Source organism: Emydura macquarii, unplaced genomic scaffold (genome assembly GCF_026122565.2).
Source record: "Emydura macquarii macquarii isolate MOO-44397 ecotype Brisbane River unplaced genomic scaffold, CSIRO-AGI_Emac_v2 contig_1477, whole genome shotgun sequence".
NCBI classification, from domain to species: domain Eukaryota; kingdom Metazoa; phylum Chordata; order Testudines; family Chelidae; genus Emydura; species Emydura macquarii.
Genome location: NW_027131614.1, coordinates 12,977,202 through 12,989,479, shown reverse-complemented (window position 1 = coordinate 12,989,479; position 12,278 = coordinate 12,977,202). Strand labels below are relative to the sequence as shown.

The 12,278-nt window shown below is 38.6% G+C and overlaps 1 protein-coding gene across 2 annotated transcripts in view; it reads left to right on the top strand.

Annotated features, from left to right (window-relative positions):
* Positions 1-12,278, top strand: part of CSPP1 (centrosome and spindle pole associated protein 1) — a 165,122-nt gene that overhangs the window by 33,481 nt on the left and 119,363 nt on the right. For both annotated transcript variants that reach the window (XM_067553656.1, XM_067553654.1), the window contains 3 exons: positions 3,803-3,903; positions 5,166-5,189; positions 7,840-7,920. In XM_067553656.1, coding sequence (XP_067409757.1) covers positions 3,803-3,903; positions 5,166-5,189; positions 7,840-7,920 — 206 coding nt within the window. The remainder of the gene's footprint in view (positions 1-3,802; positions 3,904-5,165; positions 5,190-7,839; positions 7,921-12,278) is intronic.

Below are 12,278 nucleotides of genomic sequence, written 5' to 3'. Positions count from 1 at the left end.
TGACCACCCTACCCCTGCATAGGCTCCTCACTACAACTTCTCATAACAGTAGTAAGTGTGCCAGTAACTCCTAGGTTAGTATCCAGTTGTGATTATGCTATCTTCAGAATCTTTCTGGATGGATAATCCAAAAGATTATTTCATAAATAAATTGAAACTTTAAATACCTTCCTGCCCCAGTATCTTAGACTTTGTGACAAAAGACCAGATTATGGTTCCTCACTGGTTTTACTCTGATGACATTTCATTGGCTTCAGAGGGGTTACTGCTGTAAGGGAGAACAGAATTAAGCCCAGATTTCATAGAATTTTTTTTGAAATTGGCATTTCCTGGTCTCAGTTAAGAATCAGTAGCTAGTTGCTCTTAGCATTTCTGGTTTTCTTTTAGTTGATCCAACCTCAAGTTCCCTAGGAATCCAAATCAACAGCAGGCAGCTGAAATTTCTCTCTGGTTGGCTGATGTTTCTATGGAAACTATGGTTAGAGTAGCTTTAAAAAGAGAGGAGCTTAAAAAAAGGAGAGGAGGTAAATTTTCTTAAATAACAAACACGTACTCTTCCCTTGTTCTTGCCAATCTGTCCCACCTTTTCATGAAAACTGAATCAGAATGGTTAATAACAGCCAGAAGCTATGAATGGAAGCTCACCTGTTGACCTCTTCTCTGTCAGCCAGCAACTGAAATCTATAAGTGCCAGTTTGAAAATAAGGAACACAAAAATGTATTCTGATACTCTTCCCTTTATGAGTCCATACTTAACGGATGGCAGATTGGTTTATGACAGTTCCAGTTGAGCCAGATTAGGGCATAACCAATCCAGTCAGAATTTGTGAGCTAATCAAAAGATAGATCGTGCCAGACAAAGGGAATGCAGTGGATCTAATTTACCTAGATTTCAGTAAGGCATTTGGTACGGTTCCACATGCGGAACTATTAGTTAAATTGGAAAAGATGGGGATTAATATGAAAATTGAAAGGTGGATAAGGAACTGGTTAAAGGGGCGACTACAACTAGTCATACTGAAAGGTGAACTATCAGGCTGGAGGGAGGTTACTAGTGGAGTTCCTCAGGGATTGGTTTTGGGACCGATCTTATTTAACCTTTTTATTCCTGACCTTGGCACAAAAAGTGGGAATGTACTAATAAAGTTTGCAAATTACACAAAGTTGGGAGGTATTGCCAATACCGAGAAGGATCGGGATATCATACAGGAAGATCTGGATGACCTTGTAAACTGGAGTAATAGAAACAGGGTGAAATTTAATAGTGGAAATTGCAAGGTCATGCATTTTGGAACTAATAAGAATTTCTGCTATAAGCTGGGGACGCATCAGTTGGAAGTGACAGGAGGAGAAGGACCTGGGCATATTGGTTGATCACAGGATGATTATGAGCTGCCAGTGTGATGTGGCCATGAAAAAAACTTATGTGGTCCTTGGATGCATCAGATGAGATATTTCCAGTAGAGATAGGGAGATAAGACCTTATCTGGAATAGTGTGTGCAGTTCTGGTCTCCCATGTTTAAGAAAGATGAACTTAAACTGGAACAGGTGCAGAGAAGGGCTACTAGGATGATCCATGGAATGGAAAACCTGCCTTATGAGAGAGACTCAAAGAGCTTGGCTTGTTTAGCCTAACCAAAAGAAGGTTGAGGGGAGATATGATTGCTCTCTATAAGTAAAATCAGAGTGATAGATACGAGAGAGGGAGAGGAATTATTCAAGTTCAGCACCAATGTGGACACAAGAACTAATGGATATAAACTGGCCATCAGGAAGCTTACACTTGAAATTAGATACAGGTTTCTAACCATCAGAGGAGTGAAGTTCTGGAATAGCCTTCCAAGGGGAGCAGTGGAGGGAAAAACGTAGCTGGCTTCATAACTGAGCTTGATAAATTTATGGGGGGAATGGTATGATGGGACAGCCCAATTTGGCAATTGACTGATCTTTGACTACAGGTGGTAGATATGCCAATGGCCTGTGATGGGATGTTAGATGGGGTGGGTTCTGAGTTATTACAGAGAATTCTTTCTTGGGTGTCTGGCTGGTGAGTCTTGCCCACATGCTCAGTGTTTAACTGATCACCATATTTGGGATCAGGAAGGAATTTTCCCCCAGGGCAGATTGGCAAAGGCTCTGGGTATTTTTTGCCTTCCTCTGTAGCATGGGGCATGGCTCATTTGCTGGTGGATTCTCTGTACCTTAAAGTCTTTAAACCATGATTTGAGGACTTTAATAACTCAGTCATAGGTCAGGGGTCTGTTATAGGAGTGGATGGGTGAGGTTCTGTGCCCTGCGTTGTGCAGGAGGTCAGACTAGATGATCATAATGGTCTCTTCTGACCTTAGAGTCTATGAGTCTATGTGCATCCTTTCATTATGCCATTTTTTCATGTTCTTTATAAGATGATTACAAAATGAGTTAACAGCCTGTCTAAAGTACATGCATGACAATATGACTCCAGGATTAGCGATTCTTAACATTTACATAGTGCTTCATGCATCAACACACTGTACAGACATTAATTAGTTCTCACTATGAGTAACTAAAGTGATGGAAATTAGGCAAACAGATTAACCTAAAGCCACATAGTAAATCAGGACCAGACCTGGGAATAAAATTTAAAAATTTCTTGCTCCTAGTCATCTGGCTCACTCCAGTTAGACCATGCTTAACTTGAAATGCTTTCAAGGGAATCACAGGCAACAGTACTTCTCAATAATCTTCCATCCCCTCCCCATTGTAACTAAAGGCTGATAAATTATATGGTGTTGGGAAAGAAAATAAAAGGCTTTGTTTACAGGGGAATTATTACATTTAGCTCAGTACATTAATATTGTACTGAGAAGATAGAGATAAATGTTAAGCCTTCAAAATTTGGCTCTTGGTCTTGGGGTGCTTCTTGTCTTGTAATTTTGTGAAATTCTCTCTTCATTTTCTTCAGATGTCAAGTGAAATGATGATTGGTCTTTTGAGCCAAGGGGATATTTTTTATAATTTCGCAGAATCAGTTTTGATTTCATAGGACAGTAATCTGTGTAGCAAATATATTTTAGAGTGTAACAATTTCAAAATCTTAAAACAGTCTTGAAGCAGGGCTAAATATGAATGTGTCACTTCATATTTAATAATCTAAGTGATGTGAGAGAGAGAGAATTCAGAACCTTAGAGTCGAAAGGTTGAAGGAAGAAATACCATTGCTTCTTGTGGTCATGAGTCTCTTCAAAATTGTATATTGTGCCAGTATATATAATATATATGAGTTTCATACTAAACAGATATAATGTTATAAAATACATTATCTGAAGCATATGATATTGCATAACAAGCACAGTGTGAAATACCAGGTAATACATTTTTAGTTTCTTCACTAATATATGCTTTAAAGAGGAGTGATTTGCTTCAAGATTAAAGAGCAATAATAGGGATTGTATGGAGTAATCTAAAACACTGCTGTTTAGAAATGTTTGCAAACCTATGCTTTTGAGTTCAGATTGTGGTAAATTTGCTTCTAAGGCAATGAAATATAAGGACCAAAGGGGAAAAACTCTTTATAATTAGAAAAGAACCAGGCACTACATTTTCATAATGTTTTCTACATGATTGTTTTTAAAGATGACAAGATAACTAGCAGTTAATCCTTCATAACTTTATATGATTTCTGTTTGAATAATTCAGGTTTTTTTCCTTTGTGTTACCTGGTAAAAAGCCAAAAATATTTTTTCCAGAAAGTAACACAACTCTTATTTGTACTGTTTTGTATTAATAGAAGGTGAATAAGAATTGTATTAAACTTTACAGATGAGTATGGCTTGAGTTTGCCTCTTGGAGATGAATATGAAAGAAAAAAACATAAACTAAAGGAGGAACTTCGACAAGATTATAGACGGTATCTTTCTCAGGTAAATCCTGTTTGAAATTAGTCTCTGATTTTAGGAAAAAATAAAAGCACCATGAAAAAAGTCTTTTGAGACTGAGTTCATTCTGAGCTGTGAGAATTTCAAAGACCTGCTTCCAGAATAAAGGTGATTTAAAATGCCAACGTCATGACGTGCTACATGTTCTGGACTTCCACAGATCTGCCTTGAGATTTCGAATTACTATAATACAACTGGATTTAAAATATTATTTATTTTTTGTCTGCTATCATCTTTCTTACTCTTCTTGGGTATTTGACATGCTAAACAGGGATCTGCTTAATAAATGGTTACCAATGTCAGTGGTTCTCAAACTTTTTAAATGGAGCCTCCCTGTGGACTTTTGTCTAACAGTTGTGCCCTCCTTCCCCCGAATTGCGCTCATCTTTCCCCCTTCTGAAAAGGGGGGCCCTTTCAGAAAAAAACAGGGGTGCGTCCCGTACTGTAGTCCCTAACAATCGCACCCCTCTTCCTCCAAACCCCCACTTTCAGAAAAAAACAGGATCTACAGCATGGGAAGCGGGGAGCGCAGCAGCAGCAATATGGGGAGCAGCGGCAGCAGGGAGCAGTGAGCACCAGCAGCAGAGCAGGGAGCAGGGACAGCAGCTGCAGTAGCAGTGCAAGGGCAGCAGCAACAGCACGGGGGGCATGCCCGGCAATGGCATGGGGCTGCTGCTGCGGCAGGAGGTGGGTGGCGGCTGCTTCTGTCTCTGGGGAATCTGAAGCTGGACCGGCTCTCTCCCCTGCTCTGCGCCTCCCCATGATCCATCTCATACCTCCCAGAGTGGCCTGCCCCCCACTTTGAGAACTACTGACCTATGTTATGATCTAATAATTCAGGTAAAAATATTAATTTAGTCAATATAGTGCCTCAGTTCTGCACCACCTTTTTACAATTCTACCTATTTGATTATAAAGAAGGCTGTTTCTGTTCTGCTTAGTACAGATTATGAGATACCACAGTGATGATTTAAAACTTAAACTTGTATGGAAGAAACCTAGCATAATTTTTATCTTCTTTTGGAATATACTAAATCTGGTTTTAATTGATCAGATTTTAAAAGTTAAATAAAAAAATGTAGTTTGATGTAATTTCTGCTATTTGCGCCTAGTGTCATTGCCTTTCAGCTTGTTTAAAATAGATAAATAAATAGGTCTTTTTAAAGGTGCTATTTTTTTTTGTTGATAAAATGAAGTGGTTTTAATGGAGGACACTTTATGAATAGTCTGTTTTTCCTGATTTTTAGGGTATTTCACAGGCAAAAAGAAAGGTAGGATGCCTGCAATATATTTTTTCCCCCAAATTAGCTTTTTGCTGTGTTATAATCAGGTTTGTGCAAATGAAATGGATAAAAAAATCATGATGTTTGTGTGTGTTGTGTATTTGTGTGTACTGCAGTTGTGAGTAACAGTACTTCTATGCTTGCTTATTGCAAGATGTGCTTATTATTTCTCATTAATATAATTCTGCAACATTCGCTGATTACTTCTTTGCATTTACTATCATTGCTATATCATGCTGGCTCTTCAACAGTTTGTTTCTTATAGTAGATGTACTTGCTACAAGGCATGCTCCCTCAGTCTTCATCAATTATCTTAGACGGGTACTACATCTGACAAAGTGGGTTTCTGCCCACGAAAGCTTATGCCCAAATAAATGTGTTAGCCTTTAAGGTGCCACAGGACTCTTGCTGTTTTACTGTATAGAAAGAATTTTAATGGAACTTTCTGAAATTTGTCAAGTTTTTGAGAGTCCCCAATTAGTACAGTATGCCAAGAAAAATTAAAATAATCAATTTCATTTTAATCAGGGGCTTCCTTCTTCTTTACCACTATAGATGTCTCTTCAGTGAGGTGAAACTGACAGACTACATAGGGGAACAGTGAAACTGACTATGCATCAAACATTGGTGCCAAATACGCAATTTAAACAAATTGGAAAAAAAAAATAGAGGAAAATAGTTTTTTTGACAAAGTCTTTTAGTAATTTAAATTATACTAATGCTTCCTAAATTAAGAAGTGATGGGTGGTATGGTAGAAAGAGCTGTATTAAAAGGCTAAATGCAATATGTTCTGTGTAGGGCTTCAAATTCCAGAATATTTTTACGTGAAATGCTAACACTTACTGTTTAATATGTTCAGTGTTAATGACCAGAGTGGCATGCAACAGAATTATTATATGGCAGTAGCAAGTGTAGTGGTGTCTTTTTAATCTCTAAGTGAAGTTTTTCTTGTTTTAATTTGAAATTCATATACAATTTTAATTTTGATTTATAATGAATTGCTTTATTCTTATTCAAAACATCCATAGAGCATCACATTTATTTTACTTTTATATTGATTGCAATAATTACTGCTTGTTAATTTCATACCTAGTTGAGATTCATTTAGATATTTACATTTTCCTTCCTGTCAGACATATTGTTAGCCATATTGATCTCACATTGATCTTTAATTTCAGTCTCCAAAATAACGTGATACTGTGATTCTGAGCAGCTCTTGGAGTATTTTGGTTGGTAACTTCTAAACTGTGTACTTATCTAGAAAACAAAAATTTCCATACCAAGTGCTGACTTTCTGTAAGCATCTTTTTAATAATTGGAAGTTTATTATGAAAGCTCTTGTTTAAAATTTGGCAGTAGTTAAATATTGTCAAGGATTACAATGAATTCATTAATATTTTCCAGACAAAAATATTATTCATCATTCTTCCTATTAACCTAGTCCAGTCTCAGTATCTGGGTATTTGCATAGTTGTTAAACCCCCTAAATTTACTCACTTGTAATTGTCTAGTATGATTCATAATGACATGGATGTGAACTGGAACAGATGGAAATCATTACATCTGTTTCTGCCTCTAGGGTTGCACAAAACATATCTACATTATAACAGAAAGAACAGAAGAAAATGATGCTAGTTAAATAAGATAGCAGACATGGAAACACAAGCAGACAATATTTTATTAAAAATGGGTTTTATAAAATAACTGATCAATTGAGGATACACTGGAGATGATTTTAGGGTCAACCATAGTAACTCTGCTAAAGGAGGCTAGACAAAGTGGATGAGGTAATAACTTTTATTGGATCATATTTTCTGAAGAGCTCCTAGTTGCTTGAAAGCTTGTCTCTCTTACCAGCAGAAATTGGTCCAATAACAGATATTACCTCACCCACTTTGTCTCTCTAATATTCTGGGACTGACATGGCTACAACTACACTGGACTACAATTTAGGGAAGCCATTCAATTTTGAAGCTGTACGTTTGATATAGAGTTATTAGGCTGGAAGAGCAGACATTAACGTTTTGGTATGATGTAGAGTATAGCTATTAGTAATGTTGATATACAGATTACTAATATCGCTATATAATTACTAATAACAGATTCCCGTTGTTGGAATAGGAATTATGGGCATGTTTTCTTTAATTGCTGATCATGAAATTCCTTTCACCTTTTCACTCATCACCAAGGTAACATGTTGGAGAATTCTTTCATCCTTCTTGATTTTTAATAGAAGGATTTAATTATGGTTATATGTAAAAAAATCTATTTTTAAATGAGAGAGAAAGTAATTCATGTAGCAACCCTAAATAACTCTAAAACGAGAGAATACAGAAAAGCTATGGCAAACGTTCCAATTGGGATCATTCAAATTAACGCTAACTGTTCATCACTAATGCATAATATAGAGGCAACAAAACCTTTTACTTCCAGTTTTCTTGGCTTTTGTTGGTTTGTATTCCAAAAATATCCTGCATTTCTAAAAAGTGAAGGTTGCTTTTCATTTCTCTTTTATTAAAGTGGATCAAATATACCTTCTGGAATATGGCAGGGTAAATTCCTAGGCCCTGTGCTGTATTTAGCAAGCAAAATTAGATAGTTCAAAACTTATTGAACTATTCATTTTGTTTTATACAGAAAAATTATCTGACAACTAATGAAGTAGATCCATATACTCAGGGACTGTCTCTTCCTATTGGTGAGAGGAGGTCAGCCAAGGTAGGTGTGCAGATGTAAATTCAGTGAATATTGTATATAACTAATAAATTAAAAAAACCCTGACATTTTCAGTGTTGTGGAAAAATAGACTTTCCAGTTGACAATAATCGTGCCCCCTTCCCCTCTCCCCCTCCCCCAAACCTTTTAGCCACTTCATATATGAATATATTCCTTTATTGTTAGGTCAATTTTAAATAAGGGGAAGCCTTCTAATTCTATAATAGACATTTGGTCATTGATTTAATTATCAAGATTATTTTTCCTGGGTAATCCAGTATATTGATTTGTAGGTAATGAAATGGTCACATTTTACTTTTAAGATGTATAATTCTGGGTTGTACCAGCATGTGGAGATGATGGTATTATTTGTATTATAGTGCTGAGGAGCCCTAGTCATGGTCCAGGCCCCATTGTGGTAGGCACTGTACAAAAAAGATAGCCTCTGCCCGAAAGAACTTACAGTCTAGTTAGTTTTCAAGTATTCTACCATTTACATACTTTTCCACGTAAATGTTTATGTATGTAGAGCAAGACATACATATGTAGCAGTTCAGTTAATATGAATATATAAGAACATAATTCTTAAGATTTTGTATATTAGCACATTGTATATCCTTTTTTAATGGTGTAGACTCTAAAGATTGCTAAAAGGTGACAGGCTTTGTAGTCCTGAAATATTATGAATATGCCATAGCTAATGATTTTACATCAACACTTGCATTTCTGTACCCCCTGCCATGTGTAAAGCCTGCTGGGTTTTAATATTCACTCTGTGTGTTGAGGTCCCTGTTGAGCAGTCTTGCCAACTTTGTGTCCTCTTAAAGCTATCATTAGTTTTCTTTTTTTTAATCTTTTGGGCAACTTTGATAGCTGCCTGCTAGTTCTACATTGTCACTGCCTGAAACCACAAAGACTGAAAGATAAAAAAAATGTAGCAGCTGGAAGCATCAACCTCATTCAGTAAACTATTATCAAGATGTCAGAACCATGGTGATGACTATAAATAAGTGGAGCTGTGAATTCTGCTTGAAATTTTACCTTGGAGTGCAATTGAATGTATATGTAGTTTTTGTGTATTGTTATCCATTTTGACTATGTGAGTGCAGTAGCAAAAAATACTGCCCAAGGTGGGGATAATCATGTTCATATGACTGGTATATTTCTTATTATTTTTTATTTGTAGTACAGTAATGCAAATTAGGACTTGGCCCCATTGTGCTAGATGCTGTAAAAGACAGTCCCTGTTCTGAAAACTGAGGGCAATAATCTCAGGAAATAATTTTATTTGATCACAGTTTATTTTCCTACTGTTTCTCTAGAGATTGTCAGTATTTTATTATCAGTTGATGAATTATCTCCATTTATTTTAAGGTGTGAAGGGGGGCTGGCCCTCGTGTCACCCTCAGGGGGTAAAATCAGTTTTATCCTGGGGGGATCATGAGAGGTTAACTGACATACCCAAGGTCACAGAGGAAGTCTGTGGAGTCAGCAGGGACTTGAACCGAGGTCTCCTACATCCTGTGCTTGCACCCTAACAACTGGACCATCCTTCCCTTCTTTGGTGATTCTTGTTGTGTGTGTGAGGGAGGAGTGGGAGGTGGGGGCTGCAGAATCTGCCCACCTCTCCCTCAGAAGAACAATTCAGTAGAAACTTCTTAGATTTTTAGCAGTTAAAGTCATAGGAAGATTCTGTCCACACTGGGCATGCTCCAGGTTGGGACTGAGCCTATTTTTCCCATGCTCTCATTGACTCCCCTAATGAGCCCAAGCAGCATGGAGGAGGAAGCTGTCTGATTTGAATGCAGAGGGGACAAAAACTGGACGTGCTGCGGAGTGGGGGGAGAAGAGTAGAATGGTGCAAGGAACTTAAGGGATGGGGTCTGGAAGCTGGGATTGGAGGCTGGCAAGTGGAGGAAACGGAAACTGGGAATAAGAGTCAGGATAGGGGGGACTGCAGCTGTGTCAGGACAAGGAGGCTGGGGGCTGGATGACCAGGAGCCAGATCAATAAAGAGACTGACATTGGATGAGGAGTCAGTGGGGAAGCAGGGAATGACTGTATAAGGAGACTGGGACTAAGAACTGAGGGAAGAAGGTGAGGGAGGAGGAGAGACAGATCTGCTGAGGAGTTGTGCGGCAGGGTGAGAAGTGGGACTGGGTTGGCAAAAAGACTGGGATAATATACCTGTGGGGTTGTGGATACAGAGAATGGGCAAGGAGCCAAAGGAAGGAGAGGGGATGGGAAACGTGGGTGGGGGAGCAACTGCAGGCTTATGTGGGGGTGAGAGAGAAATTGGATGAGGAACTGGGACAGAGGAACTGGGACTGACTGGGCAAGGAGACTGGGAGCAAGGAATTTAGGGATGGGGAGAACTTGAAATGGTTGGACGACGAGTCTGGAGTGGTGAGTCAATGATTTGCTAGGCAAGGAAACTGGGATTGGAACGAGAAGCCTGAGGAGTGGAGAATATGACTGGCTAGGTGAAGAGAAAGGGAACCAAAGGTGGGGAAGAGGCAGGACTGGGACAAGGGCAGGTCGAAGGGGACAGGGCAGAAGGAGTCATGTTTGAGGAGAAGACTGTGACCATTAGAGAACTCTCCCCTCTAGAGCCTGGAATGGAACACAAGATTCCCGAGTCTCTCAATATTCTTCTTCTGTCAGCAGATACCTGTGAAACCCACTGGGAAAAGTGTCCAGTTCAATTCTAGTGCTCATCCACATAAAGGGTGATGATTTACTATTGCCATCAGTTACTTTGTTAGCTCAAGTGGCAGAGGTCTGTGTGGAAAATCTAAAGATTCCAACTCTGCTGATGTCAAATGTGGATGTCAGTATGATGCTACATGATGGAATAATCTGTTTTTTTCAGTTTGCATCTTTAAAAACATAAGAAATTACACACAAGCTACTTTAAAAGAACATTATTAAGGTTACAAAGTCAAGCACTAAAAAGCTAGGAAATACCAGAATCCAGGGTTGCCTGTGCAAGGCCTCGATCATCCACCATTATATCTGTGTGAACACCTCTTAGAAGCAAAAAGGAGCACTGTTCCAAAGATGAACTCAGATGCAGGACACCTTCCCTAGCACCTAACAAGAGGCTAAAGAGTCACCATAACTTGCCCATGGCTCTTTCCTTGAAAGGTCATAAGGTTGAAAAGAGCTAGTTTTCTTCAAGTGTTTGTCCATATGTATCCCACTGTTTATGCATGTGTGCCCAGTGCATTTGAGTTCATTTTCTTTTGGCCAGCGCTGTCTGCTGGGGGACTATGCCTGCATCCCAAATGTCCTTGAGTGTCTGATCGAGAGCATAAAGGAATGAGGCGATTCCATTCACCTCTGAGTTCCTTCTCACCACTCATGACTATGAGTTAGAACTTGCAGTGTCCAAACTTCTTTACTCACTGTGTGGCTATTCTTTGTTATGTAAGTAGTTACATACAATTAGATAGTCATTAGTGTTAAAAAAATCTCTCCATCCAACCTCCAGTACAATTATCTCTCTACTCATATGTAATATCTCAAAGAGTCAGTCATATCCTCTATCTGGATCCATGTTCCCTGGGTCTTATGGCATGGACACTGGCTGGCTAACATCAGTAGAGACCTTAACTGAACTACAAAACATTCTTATCCACAGTAGAAACGACTCTCAAGGGCATACTTATTCTGGCAAGTGGAAAATAGTCACTATTTGGGCACAGCAATACCAGTTATCTCCGTTTCTCGCTTAGATACCAGACATACTGGGATATCTTCTGTTATTAAAGAACTCTGGACTTGCAGCGAGCTGTCTGAGGATTCACGAGCAGCCATATCAGCTTCCTCCCCTTCAATTTAGGGGAGTAGGGTTTTTTTCACAGCCTATAGTGGTTTAGTTCCTAAAAGACCTTATGTGAGGGAGTATCCCTCCAGTCAGACAACCACACTTTCCTTGGGATCTAAATATTATACTGATTTTTGTTAATGTGCCCACCCTTTGATCCACTATTGACATCATCTTTCCATCAAAACAGCCTTTTCAGTAGTAATAACATTGACCAGAGAGGTAGGTGTGACAGAAAAACTAACACAAGGCCCGCAAGTACAGCTTTTCATAAATATGGGGTGTCATTGAGACCTCACCTAAAATTTATATAGAAGGTGCTCTAACTTCCATCTTAAACAGATTATACACTTACCTATATCTTTCCCAAACCCACATTCAAATAAAAGTGAGGCTAAGTTTCACACCCTATGCATTTTTAGGGCACTCTCTTTCTACATCGATAGATCTAAGACATTTAGGGTATACTCCAGATAGCTTATGGGGATAGGGTGAGAGGTCACACCATTTCAACATAAAGACTTTTTAACTG